Below are 23,651 nucleotides of genomic sequence, written 5' to 3'. Positions count from 1 at the left end.
AAAAATTCTGACACAGGGTATAACATGGATGAATCTGGAGAACATCTGGCTAAGTGAAATAATGCAGACACAAAAGGACAAATACTGTATGATTCCACTTGTAAGAGACATCTAGAGTCGTCAAATTCAGAGAGACAGGAAAGAGAGTGGTGGTTTTCGTGGGCTGGAAAGAGTGGGGAATATAGATGTAGAATTTCAGCTTGGGAAGATGAAAAAGTTCTGGAGATGGATGGTGGTGATGGTTATACAACAACTTGGATGCACTTAATGCCACTTAAAAATGGTTAAAATCGTCAATTTTATGTTGTGCATATTTTGCCACAGTTTTTAAAAAAATGCATAATGGGAAGTAAAAGCCTTTTAGACCTAAATTTGAATTGAAAGTATTGATATCAACACAATATATTTTATCTTATCTTTGGGTAGGGTGGGGAAGTATTTCCTAACTCTCTGTATTGAATGCTAACCCAATATGCAAAAGCTCAACTAGGAGAGCTGGCTCTAAGAGTGTCCATGTAGCATTCCTCACCAAAAGGAGCCAAGGCTTCTTGGAGAAATGGCCAAACCCAATTTGGGGGAGTAAATGCATAAGCGTTTGGAACATTTTGTAGTATGGAAAGCAGGAAGAGATCAAACAAAGATTTTGTCCAAAAAAACCAGAAACAAAAACTCAGGAACAAGCTCCCACTGGCAAAGGTGGGACAATCTGAGCATCAATTAGGATAACTACATGTATCAAAACACATCATGCATATTTAAATCCACAAGTTCCTAATGATACTAAAAAAAATTTCATTCCACTGGTCATTTTTGAAGGATACAAAGGGAGCTAATTCATTATTTGAATACTAAAAAGTGAAGTGCGAGCAATAAGCATTTATCCTGTCTTTCACATGCAAACTGTAGCTCAGAGTCGCCAAATATTTGATAAACTAAAATTGTTTAATTCTTATAGATGTTTTCCAGCTAATAAATGAAGGAGAGAAAGCATTAGAATGTCACCATTTGCAACCTCTAACGAAAAAATTGCTCTAGGCAATGACCATTAATGGCTGCTGAATATGATCAAGCGTATTTTTTTCAATCGCAGATATACATGAAAAATGGGACAGAGGAACATGTTAAATGTCATGAAGGGAACACAATCAACAAAACCCAGGCTGTGGGAAACCCTACAGGAAAATCCTAATATCTTTATAGCAAATAAATATATTAAAAGAAAAAAAAAGGGTGAAAGAGGAACCTATAGATGAAAAGAAACTTGAGACTTATCAATAGAGACAACATACGGACTTTATTTAGATCCTGATTTGAACAAACTGTTAAAGAAAATTAGACAAATGGGGAATTTGAACACTGTACATTTAATGATATTAGGAGTGATAGTTAATCTGTATCAGAGTGATACTCGCACTGGGGCTATATATTTTNTTCATTTTTATAAAGCAATCGGAAGCCTGGGAAAGCCCAGGTGGACCATGCAGTTCCCATCAATACTCCTTAAAAGCTGTCCTGATCACTTCCTCTAAGATGGGTACCAAACCCACATCACTCCTGCGGTAGAGACAGAGGCACAAAGAAACCTGGATCTTGATTGCATCCCATAAATCAATCAGAGGTAAGAATGCCCAGGAAGGTGGCTATATTGAGTTATTTAAAAAAACAAAAACAAAAACAAAACTAATAAGCAACTCCTCCTGTCCTTCATATCCTTCTCCAAATTCAAGGATCTAGCAGCCTCCAAGGGTTAGATAGACGCTCTTCCTGGCAGAAATCCACAACGCAGTTGACTTGCCCCCTGCTTTTCAGCAAACACAATTTAGCACCATGATAATGCTAACCACAGTGATTCGGACCCTAGGGAGGCAATTCAAGGGGAGGGGATCCTACTTAAGTTTAGGAGAGTCCAAGGGACACCCCCCACCGGGGTTTCTTCCCCGTTTCCTAATTCTTTTTTAATTGCACCCAAGTTGGTTTTTTGTTTTTTTGTTTTTTTTCCTTTTGTTCAGCTCTCACTGGAGACAGACAACTGGTTCCAACACCCTTAGAAGTATTTTGAAAATATCCTAAAGCTATTACAAAAGTCATTGTGCGTATCTACAACCCCAGTTAGCCTTTGCTTATGGAAATGTGCCCTTGTATGTAGAGGAATTATAAACATTAAGTTGGGTTTGGAGGGGTCTATATCCCTAAAAGTAGATTAATACTGAGAAAGAAGGTGAATTCTAACACAAAACTCTCCTTTAAACCAACTTGGCAGCCTCCTGTGCAACCTAAACCTTTATTAGTAGAACTGGAAAAAAATCCTATTTGAAATAATATCTCCTTTAATGATAATAGCAAACATTTATTAATGAGTGACTCATGGCTAACCCATTTAAAGATCCTTACTGCATATCAAGTGCTACACTTTATGAACATTATTTCCTATCATGACACTCTGTTTAGTAGATTGTATTCAATTCTATGGACGTGAAAACTGGGGGTCATCGGACGGGGTATTTTAAATCAGCTGTCTGACTCCAGGCCTGTTCCCTTAACCACGAGACCCTTTGGCTTCTCCTTTATCACTTGCTAAATAGTAAAAAAAAAAAAAAAGTTGGAAATCCCAACAAAGAACGCGAGCAACAGTTCTGAAAATGATGGGGACAAGTCTGGCTCACGGGCTCTGCCTTCCCCATGGACAGCTGTCTAGATGGTCCATTTGCCAGCTCTCCTCCCCAGCATCTGCCCTCTTCATCCTTCTCCCCCCCACTGCCCCTGCTGCTTTGTCCTGGGAAAAGGGTCCCCTTTATTAATCCCATTCCTGGAGATGTGTTTACACAGGGCAGGAAACTTAATATCAACATTCCCCGCAGGAGAGTGTCCTGTCACTTCTGTGAAGCACTTCAAGACGGCAGAGACCAGCCTCCCAAATCAACAGGCACTTACGCCCTTTAAACAGTCTGATGGAAGAGTTTGTTTCTACAGAGAATCTTTGAGTTCCTGAGCCGGTTTGTTATGATGAGTTGAGAGGTGGTTACCCACATACACAAACCTCTCCCTGGTGCCTCAAGAGGCTCTCTAAGAAGGATCTCAGGGAATCTATTCAAAGTGAGGAGGAGGGAAAACAGCAGATTTAGGCACTCAAACTTGGGAAAGGACAAACTTGATGAGTGAAATTCTGCAAGTTTCTATAAACTGGCAGGGAAAGATTGCAATGGATCTGGCTACAAGATCTGAACAGTGATAGGATATAAAGACTTGAGGGGGCGGGGGGCGCTCAGGAAACCCAAGGGGTACCATCAGGGCCAAGCACAACACCAGAGGATCAAGAAATAAGCCCAGGTGGTTTTTACAAGGTGAAACATGAGGGCACCCAGTTTTCTCTTTTTCTTAGCTTCCTCGCTTGGCCCCTCTTGCCCAGCATCTGTTACCCTGCTCTGCCCCACGCTCCCCTCCCACCTTCATTACAGGCAGCTCTGCCAAGCTCCTCTGCCCCCTGTCACTCTCCTCACTGCCCTGAGGGCTCTCTCCTGTTCACAAGGCTTCAAACAGAGTGATGATCCCACAGACTGCAGCCCATGCCACATTGCCTCCTAGACATCTCACTTGCATGTCCCTCCCCCATGCCTCAGACCTGCCACATCCAAAATGTTAGTCCCATCCCTAAGTGCCCTGTTTCCTTATAATTACCTTTGAGAAAAACCACTGGAGTTTTCAATTCTCTTCTCTCTCCTCCTGGCCTTCTAGGTTTGGGCTGATTTTGCATGATTCTTATAGCTCCTCAATCTCCTCACTACTCCCCACCCCACAAGGGCCCTCTTTCTGTAAAGCTGCTCATGGGTGGGGACATGCTCATCCCTGGACTTCCACCCCTCAGGTCCCTTTTATAAGGATGGAGACGCTCCCTCCAGTCACTGTTTCAATAGGCTCATACTGCAGGTATGAACATGAAGCCAAAAGGGCCATATACTTTATGATGAATTCCTGACTGTATGTTTTCAGACAATGAACATTTATTTAGTATTTACCATGTAATTGTATCACAGGCCCCAAAGTGAATGAGGTCTAATTATTGCCCTGGAAACACTTCCAGTCTAATGGAACCAGAATCCAAATAAAAGGATAGCACCATAAGATACAGTGAGACCGCTGGCCATGGCGGATGCTGGCCATGGCGGATTCTCGGGAATTCTGCCTGGAGCCTTGATAAGAGCGGCCAGTAGAGACAAGCCCACACTGAGATTCCAATGAGAGATCTCACCCCAGCTTTCATGTATTTAAGACAAGATCCGACTTCTGCTCCCTCTCTGCTAGCAAGAGGCAGTGTGACCTGTTTTCTTTGTTCCTTGTTTGCTTCTAGTTCTTCCAAAGTCAGGTGAGTAAGAACAAGAGACAAAAGTTGTCTGTATAAAAAGCATTATTAAATTATTAGGGTAGAATGAAAACAATGAGACCATCAGACGCCAGATGGATTGCCAAGGTCATAATGGCTAACATCGTGCAGCACTTGAGCCAGGGCTCCAGCATCCATGCTCTTCACCACCATGACAGACAACAGCAAGTCCCCGCCTCTAGTCAACAGCTAGACTCAGAAGCTCCACTTATGCTGGCCTTCCCATCAAAGACCAAGACTCGCCGAGCCGAAGTAGTAAAACCCAAGGGACTCTCATGAAATACAGTAGCATACGCTCTTCTCTCCAGAGGAAAGCAGTCAAATAAGAGCCTCCTAGTTCCTGCATGGTGTCCTCCCTGGAAACGCCATTTATTTTCCAGGCTGTCCCAGCAAACAGAGGCTGTCAGACAGAAGGGGGAAGTAATTTATCAGATTACCCAGCCCTCAGGCAATGGAGGAGGCTAAAAAGGAAATATGGGGTGAGAAATTCTACTCAACAGCTGCCTCAACAAGCTCTTCNCCAGCTCTGAGCAGCAGGGCCCTGGTTCAGATCCCACATAGAGGGCCAGTGACGCTGCGCCCTCTACATCTAAGATGGTGAACAACAGCTCAACCTGGAGCTGGGCTGCTGTGAGTCACTGCAGGGGAGCTGCAGTGGGATGCCATAAATCTACCGTTAGCGGGCGGCAGTGGGTGTGAGCGGCCGGCAGTGGGCGTGAGCTGCCAAGAGCCACTGTGAGCAGCCGTCCAGTGGCCCATGGCCGATCTGCCTCACCCGGGAAGAGCACAAAATAACACCAACATGGGCCAGTGAAGCGATATCCTCCACAACTAGACTGAAGAACAAAAGGACCGCAACTTGTCTGTTCCCCTTCCCCAATTCCCCAATGCTGTTCCACTCCCCCAATTCCCTAATAAAATCTTTTAAAAAAAATAGTTAAAGTGTTTTAAAAAGGTTCCAAGGCATATATGGTGAAAATCCTTTCCCAGCCTATCCCTCACCAACCCAATTGTCCTCTCCATGGGCAATCGGGGTTACAAACTCCTTGTGAATACTACTTCCAGAGATATATTAAGTATTTTCAAATGCATATAATCTTTTCTTCTCTCTTTTTTTTTTTACACAAATATTGTGACATTCACACATCCTGCACTTATAAATATAAATCTTAGAGAGGACTCCATACCATTACATAATAAACTTCCTAAGTTTTATGCCTACCTGATATCCTATTGTTTGCATGTACCATATGTATACAAACAGTCCCCTAATAATGAATATTTAGGTTATTTCCAATTTTTATTATTATGAACAGTGCTGAAGCTAATATGTGCCAGTATATTTGTAGAATAAATTCCTAGAAGTTCAATTTCTGGGTCAAGGGTATCTACCTTGCAATTTGTCGGCTACCACCAAGGGCTCTCCATAAGGGTTGTACCAATTTACACTCCCACCCACAGGTATCAGAGTTCCTGTTTCCCCACGCCTCAGAGTATGTTTGTTTTCCTAGCTAATTTAAGTAAAAAAAAGGGGTGGGTGGGGAGGGATACAGAAGAAAGTGTTATCTAAAGCTGTCTCCTGTGCACGCATCATTTCAACCCAAGTGCTTAGAAAGTGCCTAGCAAATGTGGCCTGACCTTTTGATGAGACACAATTGGGCATGTGACAGGTCTCACTGGAGCAGTGACACACCCCGGGCCACCCCCACACACCTTTCCCATCTCATTGGCTCTCAACAGAGCACCACAGACCAGCTCCAACTCTGACTGACCTGCTCAGGGTGGTAACCGGAAAGTTAAACAACTGGTTTTCTTAAAGACTGACAAATCATTCTCTAGCCAAACACGCTACTTAAGAGTTGATCTCACAAAGTTCCCTATATAAATGAACTGGCTTTGAAAGCAACTGGCCTCATTGATAAGCAGTCCCCAAAAGATCTAGAGAACACTTCAGAACTTTCCAGCGGCCTACAGCAAAAACAAACTCTTAGAACATGGTGAATGAGGCAAAGCTTTTTAAAGAAACCATCTGGGTAACACTGAGTGATATACATGTATTTCACTGTGTTGGTAATTTTTTCATCGACCCTTAAAATGATTCAAAATTTTTAAGCTCCTTTGACAATACTATAACTCCTTGTTTCTCTATTACACAGAAGAATTGTTATTCTATAATAAAATATATTTTCATAGCTTGTCCAGTAACATCTACCACAGTACTATTTCCTTCAAGGCATATTTACATATAATTTCTATTGTCTCCTTTTTAGCCTTAAGAATTTACAAGCATTAATTGGTACAAAAATCAACTTTATTGTGTGTAATATACATGAAATAAAGTACTCCCGTATTAATAGTATATTTCCATGAGTTTTGACAAATCACTATACTTGTGTAACCCTTTGATTGGGTTCTTTATAAGGAGACAGCTATATTATCCTGCTATAGCTATTTCACACGCACACAAACAAGCACTTCCCTGCACAGCTCCACTGGCAGGTGGCAATGCCGTCTCTCCTTAAGCACTTTGAGTGCCCAGGGCTTTATTATTAAGACAAGCCATATTCCATATTCTGTTTCAACAACTACAAACCTGTGTGAGACAGGGTTCTTCTCCAATCTAATACCTGCTCACCTGGAACGACATGAAGTTAGACGGCCATAGACTTTTGCCTTTTAGGTATTTGTACACAGTCACTCTCTCCCTCTCTTATCAACCTGTGACTTCTCCAATCTAAACAGCTTCAGTGGTTTCCCAAAGTTCCCAGAACCCTCTCCTACCCTGCTCACTCTTCCCTGAGGCTCCCCAGTGGGCCTCTTAGGCAGCCATTGAGTGTGTGCTTTGATCGGGGCAGGGTACTAAGGCAAATGCCTCCTAGATCTCTACTCAAATATTTGCTAAGTGCCCAGCATGTGCCAGGCACTTAAATATGAGTAAGACTCTACCTGCCCTCAGAAAGGTCACATAATTCCACTAATGCAGCCTTATTAACAATGTTCTGCAGTTGCTTTAGGTCCATGGCTCCTATTGAACTTGGAATGAATTAAAGTTCATATACATTTCAGTCAAGGTAGAATAATTCCTTCCAACCAAAGTGCGGGGCTTCACACAGGCCCCTGTTAGCTTTCATTATTTTGATTTTTGCTTTATTCCAATAACCAGCATAAGAACTCTGGCAGGATATTACCTATCGTTAATACTAAGGCAGTTAATACTTCGTAGAAAAATGAAGATGTTCTTTTATTTCTCCTCATTGAAATTAAAAACAGTTTCTGAGTGAAAGATGAGTTAGTCTGTGTGGTTTTACTTATGGTGATACATTATTTAAGCAAAAGCCAAGCTGTGTTGTATCATTTCATGGTACTACACAGTGAGGCAGTAAATGAGGGCATAACTTTTTTTTTTTAATTGCACATGCTTTTCCTGGCAAACTCCTACTCACGCTTCAAGACCAGATTCTTACACAGAGGGGAGAACCACCTCTGTCTTCTCTCCTTCTCTCTCTGCTCATTACTGTAGCATGTGCTGGGTCACTTATCATTTTCATGTCTGTTTAGGGTAACCAATCATCCCCATTTGTTGGGAACTATCCTAGGTTTAGCACTAAAATTCCCAAGTCCTGGGAAACCCCTCAGTCCTGAGCAAATCAGAAAAATTGGTCACTCTACATGATAGTGTGTGACTGTTTAATAAAATACCCATCATTTAGGAAGGGCCAAGGACAAGTACTTTACAAAAATTACTTCATTTTTCTAATTTAAGACAATACTAAAAGTAGTTTATGATTAACCTATTTAACAGAAAAAAAGAGGAGACTGAGAGAGGTAAGTAACTTGCCCAAGATCACAGGGGCCCCTCAAATTGAATCTAGGCTTGCTTCAGTCATACCATCACATTGTATTGCCATCTTAGGGCCTGGGGGCAAATCCACACAGCAAGCTGTCAATAAATACCACAGAACAGTAATTCCTTATTATCATCCTTCTAGCATCCTTCTATCACTCAGCATCAGCTAATATGCCAGGGTTGGTCTTGAGAGAGTTACCAGGCATTTACAGGAGGGTTCATGCTATGGGAGCAACATATGAAAAGTCCCTTTACAAGCACTGCTTTTAATTTAATTTGCTTTTATGTAAGTGCCTGAAGATGTGAATGCCAACAGATTCAACCTACCTCATGTTTCCTCACAAAGATAACAGGGAACCTCTAATGACTGGCCCATTTAAAACACTTGGCTATGTGCAAAAGAGAAAATTCAAGCTGTTACGCCAAACCCAAGGGCTGTCTTCAGGTGGGACTTCCTGAACCAGTGGGACAGAGCACAGAGTACCAGAAAACAGGCAACACTTTTTGGCAAGGAAGCTCTCTCCTTGGAGGTCAGCTTGCCATTTGTTGACACTGGAATTTGGGAAACATTATGTACTCACACCCTCCTGCTTGGTATGGGTTACATTTTAGAATCTGAAGACTCACCATGTTCACTCCCATAGTGTATCTTTTTTTTTTCTTTTACGTGGTTGTGGCTCCATCATTGGCTTCTCTTTTATCCCCCTAACCAAACACCAAACTCATGCTCCAGGATTATAGGAGTTAGTAAGCAACCGCCCCGCCCCCACCTCCAAGTTAAAAGAAGTGGAATTACGGGGACCTATTTAAAACAGAAGTTCTAGCAAGAGTTCTAAGAATGCAGGGCCAAAGCGCCCCACCCCACCCCCCAACACGCCCACCCGGAGCTGCCATTGTATGGAGATGTCACACGCGCTATCTCACTCAGGTCCTCCCCAAAGGCTCCGGAGATGCCCCTCCTCTCCTGGGGTGTGCCGTCTGGCTCCCCCACAAGGGGGAGGGGGAAACTGGGAGCCACAGACTCAGCTTCGGCGCCACATCCACGGTTAATCAGTTTACCTGGGATGTGTATTTGGCTGGACCCCCCTGGGACCCTCCCTAGGCCACCCGGGGTCAGAGAATAATTTAAAAGCTCTTCAAAGACTGGGCTTTTCTCGGAGCCAGCCCAAGACTGGGAACCTGGGAGAGACAGGCTTTACTCTTCAAAGTGAGAACAAATGCAAAAGGATTTAGCACTTAGTAGGTAGTCAATAAATGTTAACTTTGTTTCTCAAGTCTGGGCTTCTCCTCCCGTACAAAAGTCATCTCCCTCCACACCCGATCCCATCCCTTCCTGAAATTCTGCAGGACCAGAGGTCGTTTGCATTTTTAACTAGTGGTTGCCACTTCCCTTTCCCTCCCAGACCAAAGCAACAGGGCCTTTTCTTAGACTTCATTTTGTTCCTCCGAGCAGGGGTGCACACATCTGGCGTCCTCCGCAGGTGTGACATTCAAAGGAAATATTACATTGTGCCCATTAGGATTGTTATTTCTAACTCCAGCCCTCGGGACAAGCGGAAGCTCAACAACACGTGGATGACATGGCAAGGTCTCCGTTTAAGTCGGGCATTATAAAGAGGACGTTATAAAGAAGCCCCTCAGGACTTCCCGTGTTCCAGGACACTGACCAGGCATTCGTTTAACGCACCCCGGGGCGCATCTGCCGGGCAGATCAGCACAATGCGACAATACGCTCTGGCCCCGAGGAACCCACACAGTGCCGGCCCCAGTTCAACCCATCTCCATCCCTCTGGTCCTTCCTTTGTTCCTAGTGTGAAATCCCCGACAGGAAAATCATCTGCCACCCTGAGGGATCCTCCAACTGGGCCGCCAAATGGCCCAGAAGATCTTGGGCCCAACCCAATGTAATCAGATCCTTCGCGGAGGGCTCTGAGAGAGGGCCAGGAGGAAATGGGGCAGGAAACCCGGCGATCGCCAGCGCTCTCCACCGGGGGCTCCCGGCTGCTCCTCCCGGCTGTCCCGTGAGCCCGTCCACCTTCCGCAGGCACCCACAGATGGGCGCCTGCCCGGGTGCACCGCGGGCCCAGACAGCTCCGACGTCTGGGCAGCGTGGGGGACGCGCTCAGACCCTGCCACCCTGCAGTCTTTTTATAAAAGGCTCTAGAAGGCAAGCCCGCCCTCACTTAACACTACCTGGGCTCCGACCTGCACTCCACCATCTCCCCGCTTCGCCGGCTTGTCCTCCAGTTTGCGTTCACTGGAAACGCACGCGTCCCTTCGCCCCCGTCCCTGCCCCCTTCACCCTCCCTACCCTTGATGTGAACATCAAGTGCCCCCAGACAGAGCTCAGGACGGTCCCTGTTCCGGTCCCCACCTGGCCCCGGTACTCTCGCTCAGTACTCACCGAGATTGGGGTGTCGGGCGGCGGGGTTAGCGCGGCCGGGCAGGCTATGCAGGACCGGGCTGTCGAAGGGACCGGCCGAGGCAGCGGCAGCCGCGGCCCAGGAGGCACCTACGTCGGCCATGTAGGCCGGGTAGGGGCTGGAGTAGGAGCCGGCGAAGCCCGCACGGCCGTACTGCTCGCGGCCGGCCAGGCCCGCCGCCCCGCCGCCGCTGCTGTAGGCTGCGGCTTCCCGGGCCGCGGCGGCGGCGGCGGCGGCCGCCAGGGACCCCGTGGTGCCCGGGAAGGAGAAGCGCGGCGACACCGGCGGCGGAGTGTAGGCTGCTCCCTCGGCTCCCGCCTGGCTCCAGGCCGGGCTGCCCTGCTGGGTCCCGGGCCCGGCACCCGACGCGGCCGCCCCCGAGCTGCCGCCCGAGGTGGCTCCGGACGCAGCACCCCCGCCTCCGCCCTGGAGGTAGGACAGGCCCAGCACCGAGGAGGGCACCCGCGGGGTGGGCACGTAGACCGGCGAGGACGCGGCGCCCGCGCTGTGCATGAAAGCGCCGGGGCCGCCCGCGTCGTAGGCCCCCGGAGGGGGGCCGTGGTTGGCGGCCATGGCCAGGCTCTGATACATCGTTCCTGCGAGCTCTCAGCTTCTGAGTCCTTTTTTTTCTCACTCGCGGGTCAAGGAGCAATGCGCGGAGAGAAAATAATAATCACAAAAAATAATAATGTACAGGTGAGGGACCGTCACAAAAATAAAGATTAAAAAAATCAAATGTTTAAAAAAAATCCCTCAAGAATAGGTACGTATTAAATCCATCATTGAGCAAAAGATGCTAGGCTCTTGTTTACTCAGGAAGATCCCAAATTGAATTTTTGGTTGTTCCGGGAGGTGGTGGAGGAGGGGCCGGATCCACCCCAGGGCCTAGGGGCGGCCGAAGACGCTGGGTAGGGCCTGGGCGCGGGAGTGAGGCACCGGCCTTCGAGTCCCGCCGGCGGCCGTCGCGGCGCAGTCTTCAGGACACCGCGGCCTCGGGCGCAGGGCGCGGTAGGCTGGCTCCAAAGCCCAGGGTCCCGCGGGCTCTTTTCCACTTCGCTGCAGGCGCGGTCCTAATCAGGAGGAAAGACAAAAGGGAGAGAAGTTCATCCTGAGCTTTCAAAGCCCACTTTCCTTATGCTTGGTTGCTTCACCTGCACTGCAAACGCCACGGCCACTCTCGGGGCCAGCTTTGGAGGCCACGCGGTTCCAAAGGAGCCTGCGGTCTTTGTTTTGCGGAGACCGTGGGGTCTGGCTGCTGGAGTAAATCCTCGGGGAGGGGTTTCTTGGAGATGCGGGGCTTGCCGGTTATTGGACATGGAATTATTGGTTGTGATCTAGGCCTTTTATTATTATTATTATTATTATTATTATTATTATTATTATTATTATTGCTTGTTAGCAAGGACTTTAATTTGACCTTCTTTTTCACGCATATTATTGTCCCCGTATGTTACACGTCCAAGAGTTTCGGGTTCCCGTGGAGTGCCGGGGACCCAAGAAATCTCGATCATCTCCTCTGTTCCCTCCCCTATCCCTAAGCGCACCTGGCCCTGAAAGAACTTCAGATTGCCCATGGAAGGCAATGACAAACTTTATAAAAAACCAGCAATCTAAGAAATTTTCGCTTGTAGCATTTTCTTTTTAAACTACGGGTAGTCTACAAATGAGTACAGCGTCTGCTATGCCTCCATGAAAAGGATTGTGAAATCTCTTACCCATACACTATATGCCACGTGGACATCAAATCAGACAAGATACATGTTTCTGGCAAATCGTTATATTTTAGAGACTTTGCAGATTGGATATTAAGACCAGAAAAGTGAGAGGAATGTACAAGGTCACTTTACTGAACTACTCACTGAAGCATTCCAATTCACAGAATGGGTTTTTCATATAGAATCCTTGGTTCTGGAATCAGAACACCAATGAGACTGCTTGGGGCAAAGAACAGTTTGTAGGACTTGATTATACCCTTGTATCCTGTGTTTTGATTTTACCAGGCAATTTTTCTGATAAAATAAGAGCTCCCTGTTCTGAGGCACCTGCTCTGTTCCAGGGCCTTTTTTTCTCCACACTCTACTAAGTAACAGTGTCTCTCTTCATTTTACAAAGACAGAGCTGAAGCATCGGAAACTTTTGAAACTTGTCTAAGATCAAAGTACAATTAACGTGGGTAGGGGTCTGTAGGGCTCCAAGAGTTTGAGACTGTCCACTACACTCCCACTTTTCTCCTTAAGAGGTAGCTACTCCTAACAGTGGTTTCTTTTACATTGCAATAGTAGACTTACAAAGATATTACCTGAACTATATACTAAATCCAGGCTCTGCCACTTACTGAATGGATGACATTAGACAAATTACTTAAGCTCCCTGTACCTCAGTTTCCTCATTTTCAAAACTACAAATATTAAAGGTATCTATCTTATAGACGTATGATGAGGATTATAGATTAATATATGTAAAGCACTTATAATAGGGTCTTATAAAACTTATAACATGCACAAAAAGTTCTATATATACAATAGTTGATTATTATTAATATTATTACAGATTTCTAATGTAAGGCACCATAAGAAAGTCCCTCAGATGTAATATGTACTATAATAAATGGTTATCTTTGTTATTGTAAAAATATTCTGGGTATGGACTCTCTAGTACACATTATATAATGATTTTAACCATTTCTGCATCATCACTAATAATAATGGAGTTAATAGCACTGTATTTTATTATATAGTCACATGTTGACACCTAAATGGGTTATTATTTACTTTCAAAGCTATACAACAAATTATTGGTTTGGTGGACATTTCCTTCCAGTTAGAAGTTTGGTTGGAGGGTGAATACAAAAAACTTGATCTGAAATCACCAACTTCCTTCTTTGAAAATGAAGGCAAAAAAATGAATACCTTATAGGAATTTCTGGGTTTCATTAAGTGACTATGTAGGTTTACCTTAATAAAATGTACACCATTTAATTTTAAAATAAAATAGTTGACTGATTTCATTGTATTTTCTGTAATACTCAACTACTGCAGTTCTGAAAGATAATGTTTTTTTCCTCACATAACTGCAGGACAGAAAGATTTATAATTTTGTAATCTAACTTCCAACATACATACAAGCTTTAAAATATAAACGCTAAAAATGCCATAAATCTAATATTTGTTCTTTCTTACATTCTCTGCCTTTTTAAATGGCTGATACGTTACCTCAGGATTACTGGACATTAGAAAGTAGAGAAAATACTCCTCTACAGGTTTCTGGCAAGGTAAGAAATTAACTATTCCCTTAAAGCGACTCTCACTTGTTTCTGTAATTGAACCCCGGTCCAGGCGTCCGCTGACGGGCCGAGTGAGCTCCTAACAACAGCAGAGCAGGTCTGGCCTTTTCGTGGGGGCCCAGGCCTGCGCCCCAGTTTTTCCTCTCTTGATCACTCATCCCAAATTCACATGCCAGACAGGAAATGCTTTCTATTTTCGTGCTTTAGCCCACAGCCCCTTTTCGGATCTATTTCTGAGAGCCGGAGGATCCAGAGCGCTCGAATGTTGGCGTTCACTTACAAGTCACTCGCGCTCTTTCCGCTCGGCTCGCGCCTTCGCTCTGCGCCAGCTGCGCGGAAAACTGTTACCCACGAACGCACCCAAAAGTGTAGGGGGCATCGCCCCGTCACCCCAATAAAAACTTTCTGTCTTTAAAAGCTTGAAACCTGCTCCTGGCTGCCTGTTCCTTTTCTGAGAAACACAGGAAATACTTCCCCAAGGCGCTTCCCCAACCTTCCCGGCAGCGCCTGCCGGGCGGCCCGACTCCTCCAGGCGCTGAGTGTCCTCACCACCCTCTTGCCCCTACCGAAAGGCCTCTCTTTCCCTCAACCTGGTGGCATCTCACCACTCGGGCATCCTCCTCTCCCCTGGGTGACCCCCCCACCCCCACCCCAAAGCCAAGAGATCGTGGATCCCGGCAGCAACCCGGGGCCAGAGGAGGGACGTCACTGCTCTCCGCCTGGGTTCCGGATCTCAGCTAGTGTCACCCTGAAGCAATGTGGGTGGGTGGGGCTGTTAACTTCGCGGGGGGCGTTTAGCTCCCGGGACCCCAGTCAGGAAAGCGAAGAGGCTGGCCAGAAAGGCATAGAACGTCCAGGCGCTCAGCAGCCTTTAGCGACTTCAGAGCTCCTCCCCGGGGCCTCTGCCTCCCATCGCCATTCTGCATCCCCGGAGTCGCCGATGGGCGACACTCCTCCTTCTGAACCCCTCCGTGTTCGAGCTGCCAGGTGGCCAGTCCCGGGTCAACCGGTCAGGGTGGCTTCGCACGGCCATCATCACCACTCAGGCCCAGGCCTGCGATATGTACACAAGGGCTGGAGAATCTGCACGCGGGACCGAGATTAAAAATGTTTAAGTTCACACAAAAAGAACCCCAAAACAACTTCAAATATCCTTCTCCGCTTTCCCCCGAAATCCTACTTTGATTTAAAGAAGCTGTTAAGACAAAGGCAAACGTAGAGCAGGCATTGGCCAATTTTGGGTAGAAGTGACCAACTCTCCTTTCTACCTACTAGTCAGTCACCTCTCTACTCCGAGGCAAACCGGCGCGGGGGAATTCGGAATATCGCGGATGGAGGGAAAGAGTAAGGGCAGGGGAGAAAAGGTCGTACCTGCGGGGGCTGGAGCTTCCAGGAGGGCCGGCGCGCGCTCTCCCGGGCCCTGAAGCTTTGGCGGCAGCAGAGCCTCTCGCAGCCACTGTGCGGGCCGCCTCCAAGTCCCCCGCTCGCCGCCCAGGTCCCCTCGCCTCTGCGCTCCGGCTCGCTGCAGCTGACTGGCTGGTGAGAGTCACGTGCAAGGGCAGGGGGCGGGGGTGCGTCGCGGCCACAGCACCTCTGCTGGGCGCCGGGCTCCAGGGCTGTTCAAAAAACTCCCCTAGCAGCAGGCAAAGTCCAGGCGTAGGGATTTCCGCGGAAAAAGCCAAAGTGCTACCGCCAGGGCGCGGGGTTTCACCCACCACCCTGACTATGGTCGATTTGGTTTGCAGTTTTGCCCAGAACTCCCTTTATTAATGAGTCCCCTCTCTCCCATTCCCGACCCACTCGCCTCCTGATAGTCCGGGTTCCACCGCGGCCCTGGACGCAGTGAACGAGGGGTGGGGCTGATAGAGGGGAAGGTGACTTCTTGGCGGGACCCCCGATCGGGTGTAGGGCACTGGGTCACCTGGGTTGCCCGAGAAGTAGAGGGTAGTAGGGATCTTTCTGGTCCCGGACTTCGGGTAAGTGGAAGAGACACCAAACCTAGGACTATCAAATAGAGCGCGGAGACGGAAGCCTCCTCTTCTTCCCAGCAGCCCCAGGAGTCGGCAAGGCGCGGTCTCCAGCCCTCAATTTTATGTATTTATGCAAAACATGCACCCCTGCCTGGCGACGCTTCCCATCTCTTGCGGTCTCTCCTTTCAGATCCTTCCGTTTTCAAAGCAGCCTGCGGCGCCGCTGCGCTAATCCCAGGGACGTGGCGGGGGTCTGGGGGGAGCTCCACGGTGCAGCCGGGCGTCTCGGCCAAGAGGGCTCTGCCATAGGCCTCAGCCTCCTCCCTCGAGCAGGGGTGGGGGAAGGTGGCAGGCCCGAGTTTGGAGTCGGCGTCAGTGCCTAGAGGCCCCAGCGCAGCGGGGCTGAGAGCCGGAGAGTCCCTCAGACAGGTCTAAAGGTTAATAGAGCAATCACAGGGCCCTATTACCGCGTAAAAATAACCCATCGATTACCGCAGCCTTCAGCCCCAGATAACAGCCGGCCGGTGGCTCTCACGCTTTCGGTTAAACTGGCTTTTCCCCCTAAGGCCGTGTGCCTCTCTCCCTACAGCAGGTTTCTCATACCAGATTAGAGGGGTCGGGAGGGGCCCGGGATACCACCCTGGGCGAAACCTGTGCAGCTCCGAAGGAAGGGTGGGGGTGATACCCGCTTCCGCAGTTGGTGATCGGTCGTGGATACCCGGTCTGCGCAGGAGCAACCCGGGAATTGAGAACGAGGCTAGGACGCGGGGCTGATTGGAAGGAAACCCCCAAAGGGATTGTGGCCAACTCGTGGGGATTCTTAGGAAAATCCCAGAGGAAGGACTGAGCGCGGCTGCGCGGGGAATTCTTTTCCCTGAGCTAAAGGTGCGGAGTTCCAGAGGGGTCCGAGAGCAGGAGAGAAAACTGAGGCTATGGGAAGAGCGGTGTAAGGTCTGAGCGCGGACTAGACGCACCAACGCAGTTCCCCAGGTCGCTGCCCGCCTGGGTCCCTTCGCGCCCCGGAAGCTGAGGACGGCGGGCTTAGGGTCCCTTCTCCAGCTCCCCCAACTCCTCGCCAGCGCCTCTGCAAAATTTGGCCCTGCAGATCCCAGGCCTGAGAACTTAAAAGGGAGAGGTCCTGGGGATCCCTGAGGATGAACCTGAGAAAAGGCAATTTCGCAAGGACAGTCTGACCCGCGCACTTTCAAATGCAGCGGAGAAGGGTACGCGCCCTTGCGCTGTTTGAAAAGGGACCTTATCCCGATTGGGGCAAGCGAGAAAGGCTCGAAGTCAAAGGCCTATGTCTGGGGCCCACGAGGGCTTTCTGGAGAGCTGAAATTCTGGGCTTGGACGAGCGGGGAGCCGCCCTGGCCACTTTCTTCTCGGTGGGGACTTATGGCTACAGGGATACCCAAACTCTCATTGCTTCCTCCCGTGTGCGACCCTCAGAAGGCGAAAAGGGCTGAGCCTGGGGACTGGGCAGTGAATTAGCAACAAGCCCGGGGCTTGGGGCTAAGCATCTGGTGGAGTGGCCATCTGAGCGTCAACAAAGCCAAGGACACAGGCCCACAAAGCCAAGGACCCGGGCTTCTTCCAGTGGCGTGGGGCACGGAGAGATCGCGGGTGCTGAGGTTCGCATTAACTGGGTGCCCTGCGGCGAGCCTCTCCCCTCTCCACCCTTCCCCCCAGCCTCTCGGAACTTCAGTCTTCTCTGTACAGTGATGGAGACAATACCAGGCCCTTCTCTGCAGCTGTTGTGAGACCGTTGATGTGAAGAGCCTGCTTTTTCTCAGCAATTGCTTGTGAGAAACCCCGGGTTAATGGGGGGACTGCTCCTGGCCAGGCCCCCGACAGAGCTTTACCCACGCCCTCCGCCACCCCGCTAGCACTCTCCTGGTGGGCTGAAGCCCGGGAACCTTGAAAGATTCGTTGCTCCTAGGAAGTCGCGCGGGACAGAGGAATTTTTGCCAGTTCCCTGTGGCTTTTTTCTCTGGGCGCAGCCCCCCAACTTTCTCCCCAAAGGGCTCAACTCAAGGACAGTGCAGAGGGTGATTTGCGAGTGGCCTGTTCTTTTGGGGTGTTTCGTTTTCCCTCGCTCCCTCCCTCCTTTCTTCGCTGGCCTCCTCCTCCCCCCTTGGGGAGGCGGGAGCCGCCTCGGCCGCTGCGCGTTGCCAGGAGCGGGGAGCATTTCAAGGCCTCACTGGCCAGCCGGCTGGAGGAGGTTTATCGGCAGGTTCCCAGGCTTCTCCCCCTTTCAGGAGGCCGCTGGGAGGGGGTGGGGTGCTCTGAGATTCCGAGTCTTGGCTATTTTTAAGAAGATGTTCCTGGGCTGGCCTGGGATGTGGCCCAACCCCACTCACGTCCTCTGTCTGCTTTCCTTTCCCATACTCCACAGGGAAAAATGTAATACTGTCAAAGTTTTTTTTACCTCTTTTTACTAAAGCCCTGGGTCTAGTAGAGAGTCAAATCGCGAGATTTTAGACAAATAAGAATTACTTAGACGTTCTGTAAAAAACGGTCTCCCCGGACACAAGAATAGGTTGCCTTTCCTTATTCCACTAAGGCCTCTGGGACTTGAGCCGGTCCCTATCCTAGCAGAGACGCAATTGTAGGCTGGCCATGGTCTACAGACGAATCTGAACTTTAATTCCCTGCGAAAAAAAAGTTAAACAGTGGACGATGGAATTCACAGTGACACCAGCGAGGGTCTCCCCGCTCAGGGTTCCTGGGGTTTCCTGGCGGGACCCGAAGCCTTGTTTTAAATGTCATGTTGTGCGCTATAATGGCAAGTTCTGGCTGGTGAGGCCCTGCGGCGCCCTGCGGAAATCAGCCGACGTGCCCGCCCTACCCGAAACCCAACGACGCCTTAAAAAACACGGGGCCCCAAAAGTCTTATAATCGAGAACAAGAAGCCCCAGAGTGAGGGCACCAGAGAGGGGACTACAGAAGTCACCCCTCGTCCAGTGTGGAACGAATTCCTTCCGAGATGTAGACGCCTCTGTGCGGACTTGTTTTCAAGGGCTCCAGGACAGAAGCGACGTGACCCGCGCTGAACGTTTGCCGGCTACTGTGCCGGACGCCACGGCCTTCCAATCCCTCCGCCTAGCCTGAGTGTCGCCAGCCGGAGTCCTGCCTCCCTCTGCGACTTTTGTTGCTCACTCGCGTGGCCCTCCTGGCCCCCTGCTCAACTCCTAGCGGGCAGAGTATGGACAGCCAAGGTGTGGAGCGCAGCCCGGTCCCGTTGGTGTTAAAATGGAGAAAGAATTAAGCTGAAAGGCCACCACAGAGACCTTTCTCTCCTTGAGCTCCCTGCCTTGGACAGCGGAAATTCTTTGTGGAGGCGGGGGTGGAGGGTGGAGTGGAGGGGGGACCCTCGCCTCCACGCACCAGGACAAGAGCTCTGCACCCCAGAAAGCGATCCTCAGCCTTCCACCCGCACACTTGAAGAGAGAAGGCAGCAGCGCTTTTTAATTGTCTTGCTTTAAAAAATACTATGCAGTGTTTTAAAGAAAAGCCGTGCTCTCGCTCACAGCCCTCCGCAAACGCTTCCTGGTGCTTCCGGCCCTAGGGCCAGAGTTTTTGGCACACTCCCTCATATTTTATAGTCATTTCCCGATTACAGAACACTCTCAAATCCATTTTTTTTTCGAGGAAACATTGTTGCGCTGGAGGGAGAGAGAGGTGTTACCATCCTCACACGAAGGGGAACTCGGAGACCCAGAGAGGTTAAGACCCAGGTGGCGGCGAAGCCGGTATTCTACCCCATAGGTCTCTAGATTCCTGAGTCTTAGTTCTTTTTTTCCCCATTCTATTATGTTTCATATCGAGTTTCTATAATAAAACACTTTTTAAACCTTCGTTTTGTTTTTCAAATATTTCTAAATTTCCTTTAGTGAGCAGTCTGACACTTAAAATTAAAATCAATTTAAAATAAAACAGTTCGTGTCTCATAATCTAAGAGCTCGTGGGAAGGGGAAGAAAAGAGAAAAGGAGTCTCCACATTTTCATTAAGTTCGGGAAGGGTGCCAGAGGCTTTTCAATGGGAAGGGCGCTCCTCAGGTCTTGCCCAGAGCAGCAGAGGCCAGAACTGAAGCTCGTCCCCGAGCCCGCAAGTCCGGGTTCTGTCGCCAGCGGGTCAGCAAGCGCGGAACTCCCTGCACTCTGCGGCCACGCTGACTCCATAGCGTTTGTCCTTCTTACTCCTCCCAGCCGGTTTTCCTCTCCCCCTTCTCATCCAAGGATCTCGAACAAACAGCAACAAGCGGGAGCTTCCGGCACCCACTGCCCAGGCTTGGACGAGATCTGACCCGGCTGTCTCCCTACTCATCAGGGACCAAAGCTGCAACCTCCGGGATCTCTCTTGGGGACATGGGTCCCAATTTTTTCACCTGTGGTCCTCCCTCTCTCCTCCCATGTCGTAGACTTTTGAAATTGCAGTGCTGGGGCACCCACTCCAGAGTGAGAGCACGATAAATATTCTTGGTATATATAAAATGTCAATGTGTTTTGGGGATGGCCTGTTAGCTCAGTGGGTTAGAGCGCAATGCACGTAACACCAAGGTTGCCGGTTCGATCCCCACATGGGCCACTGAATTGCACCCTTCACAACTAGATTGGAACAACTACTTGACTTGGAACTGGTGGGTCCTGGAAAAACGCCCTCCACAACTAGATTGAGAAACAACTACTTGACTTGGAGCTGATGGGTCCTGGAAAAAGACTGTTCCCCAATAAAATTTTTTTAAATGTCAACGTGTTTTATTCACAGGCCTTATGTTCCCTACAGTAATAAATTCGTTTATTTGTGGTATGTTATACACGCCCCCTCCCTACACACCTCAGAAGGTAAGCTATATGAGGTTAGCGACCTCCTGCTGACATATAGTAGATACTCAATAAACGTTTGTTAAATGATTAAAATTACAAAAGAGATTACTAATAACATTTCTCAGGGTTGCAGGGAGTTGGAGAATGGAACACACCCTCAAAAGGGAATGGGTCCCCTGGCACGCAGTAGATGCCCAGGGTCACCACCATTTCTTAAAGTAAAATGCAGAAGCCCAAGCCAGACAAGGAGAGGGGCCCAGTGGCTCAGCCCCACCCCGGCTGCCTGCAAATGTCCCGCCCAAATTTTGGCTGCACCTAAGGAAGCCACTGAGCCTTGGGCTCTGGAGTCTGAAGGAAGAAGGGATTTCGAGGAGCGCAGTGAAGATTTTGGAAGTTCTGTTCAGCTACAGAACCCGGTTAGGCACCCAGGCAGCAGCAATGGGCGAAGGAGGCGGCTGGGCTCCCCAGAACAAGAAAAGAACGCCAGGTGCGCCATCTCCCGTGGCGTGGAGGGCCCAGACCCATAAATCCTGGAAATGCGGAGAGACTCAGTCAGACACCAAAACCGAGAAAAAAATGAGGAGGAGGGAACGGAGAGAGACAGAAATAAGTGAAAGGAGAGAAAGTGGGGGAGAGACAGAGGAAGACACGGAGAGAAGAGGACAGAGAAAAGGCTGGGGAGCCACTGAGTGAGACAGGCCTGAGAAAGCCAGATTCATTCATTCATTCATTCATTCATTCATTTATTCTATCTTTATTGAACACCTACTTTGTGCCAGGAACCTTTAAGACGTTGGGATTCAACATGAGAATAGAAAAAAATTCTGCCTTGGGGGCTTATAGTCTATAAAAGGAAGAGGAACAACAAATAAGTCAAATATATAGAGTGTTAAATGGTGGGGTGTTGTGCGGGGTGGGGGGGCGGAAAGAGCAGGAATGGACAGGCAGGGAGAGCAGCGAGAAATAGAATCAGGGATACAGATAGGAGTCTCGAGACCTGGGGACGGAAGTAAAGAATTTAGACCCGGAGGGAGAGGAGAAAGCAAAACAGAGAAATGGAAGTAAAGGGCCTGGGCCGGGTCCGAGGAGAGGACACCAGACAAGGACGGGGTCAATCTGGAGTCGAGGGCTCTCCCGCCCCTCTCCCGGGAGGGCAGTGATGGAGATGGGGACACCAACGGCTGGAGCGCTGCCAGCCGCCAGACCCGACGCGCATATCAGAGGACTTATGGGGCCACCAGAGACATGGTGTTCCCAGCGCCAGCTCGGGCTGTTTCCGCACAAGCCGCCACCTCCTGCACCGGCCCCGGCACCCTTCCCCTGGCCATGGAGCCGAGGTGACCCGGAGTTGGAGAAGACGCCCAGGCAGGCGCCGAGACCTGGCGCGGCCAACCGAGAGACAGGAAAGTGTCAAGGAAGCGCGAAGCCCTAGTGCGAAAACAGCGTCTCTCTCTCTGAAAGCCTCGCCCGCCGCGGGTGGGGGGTCGGGAGGGTGGCGAAGAGTGAAGGGGGGTGGACCGCGGAAAGACGAAGGCTGGGGTCAGGGAGGAGGATGCTGGCGTCTGGAGGCCCTGCGGGCCTTCACGCGGGTGAGCGCCCACTCCAGACAGGCCTGGGCTTCCCTGTAATGGCCAGTAACGTCACCTCACATGCCACTACCCCACAGTTGCAGCAGGTGACAGACGACAGTGGGCTGCTGTCTCCCTAACGCCCATTGGTGCTTGGAAGTATTTATTAACCATTTGGAAATAACTGGTTTCTTGCAACAGCAGGAGGAAAGGGGAGGCCTGGAGCTTCCACTAGCTAGACTTACTCATTTCTGTCAAATGGGTATGTACTGTGTCTTTCTAACCTGAGTAAATAAAAAGACTGGAAGATCCCTGCCATTCCATTTCTTTTTAGCTCTTGTCAACTTTTCTCCACGTTCACCATGTACGTGTGTGTTTGACGGAAAGACAAGGGTACACTACCTATAAAATTTGTTTTCTTCCACAGCCCTGGTGCCTTTTCAGCAGAGGCGCTAATGAACAGCAAATTGTCAAAGGGCAAGGAACTACAGGAAGAAAAACCAAGGAGCAAAGGGTCTGCGTGAAGCGGAATAATCCACACCCAGATAAAGGGGAGCTGGCAGGCTTTCACTTAGGGAGGTGCAGAGTTAACCCCAGGAGTCTCAGCGAACCTTATCCTGTCCTCCCTTCCCATCTCATGCCACCTCATCACAAGGGCTGGGCCTTTCCCTTGTCAGGGGCAGAATCAGCCCCCTCCCCATGAAGTCTCCGGAGATTCTCAGAGCCAGTAGCCCACACTTGGCCTGAGGGTGGAATGGAGGTGCGGTGGAGAGCCCAGAGTAGAGTATAAGACAAAGCCTTATCAGTCAAGAGTGATCAATTTCTCAATCATTATGTGAGAAATTTGTCTACTCTAAAAGCCCTGAATTCTCACACACTCTTTCTCTCTCCCCCCTCTACACACACACACACACACACACACACACACACACACACACACACCACTTTTGTCAGAGACTGTGACATCCTCACCTCAAACTCGATGAACATAGCTGCTCAGCAGATGTGTTATTTGCAGTATGCCACAGGATAGGAAAAGCTAAATATAAATTGTGCTATAATCTATAAAAGAGGATTGCTGGTATCTTCAAACCCTGCAGTTTTATTCATAATGGCCTCGAATGAGCTTCAACTGGGGAATAAACAAATGAGGTACATCCATACAGCAGAATACTACTCAGGAACAAAAAAAGAAAAAAACTACAAATACACCCAACAACATGAATGAATCTCAAATGAATTTGGGCTGCATGAAAGACACCAAACTCAAAAGCCTAAATGAATCCATTCATATGACATGCTCACAAAGGCAAAACCAGAGACAGAAAACAGATCAGAGGTTGCCAGGGGCAGGG

At 49.1% G+C, this 23,651-nt stretch overlaps 1 protein-coding gene across 1 annotated transcript in view; it reads right to left on the bottom strand.

Annotated features, from left to right (window-relative positions):
* The window catches only part of GATA4 (GATA binding protein 4), a 69,274-nt gene extending 53,847 nt beyond the window's left edge, over positions 1 to 15,427 (bottom strand). Inside the window, exons 1-2 of the mRNA XM_019636230.1 lie at positions 15,303 to 15,427; positions 10,630 to 11,718 (exon numbers count right to left, since the gene is read on the bottom strand). Coding sequence (XP_019491775.1) covers positions 10,630 to 11,239 — 610 coding nt within the window. The 5' untranslated portion in view covers positions 11,240 to 11,718; positions 15,303 to 15,427. The remainder of the gene's footprint in view (positions 1 to 10,629; positions 11,719 to 15,302) is intronic.
* Between the last annotated feature and the right edge of the window lie 8,224 nt (positions 15,428 to 23,651).

This window comes from Hipposideros armiger, unplaced genomic scaffold (assembly GCF_001890085.2).
Source record: "Hipposideros armiger isolate ML-2016 unplaced genomic scaffold, ASM189008v1 scaffold_27, whole genome shotgun sequence".
Lineage (NCBI taxonomy): Eukaryota > Metazoa > Chordata > Mammalia > Chiroptera > Hipposideridae > Hipposideros > Hipposideros armiger.
Note: the sequence above shows the minus strand (reverse complement) of the source record. Positions and strands in the feature narration are given on the sequence as shown.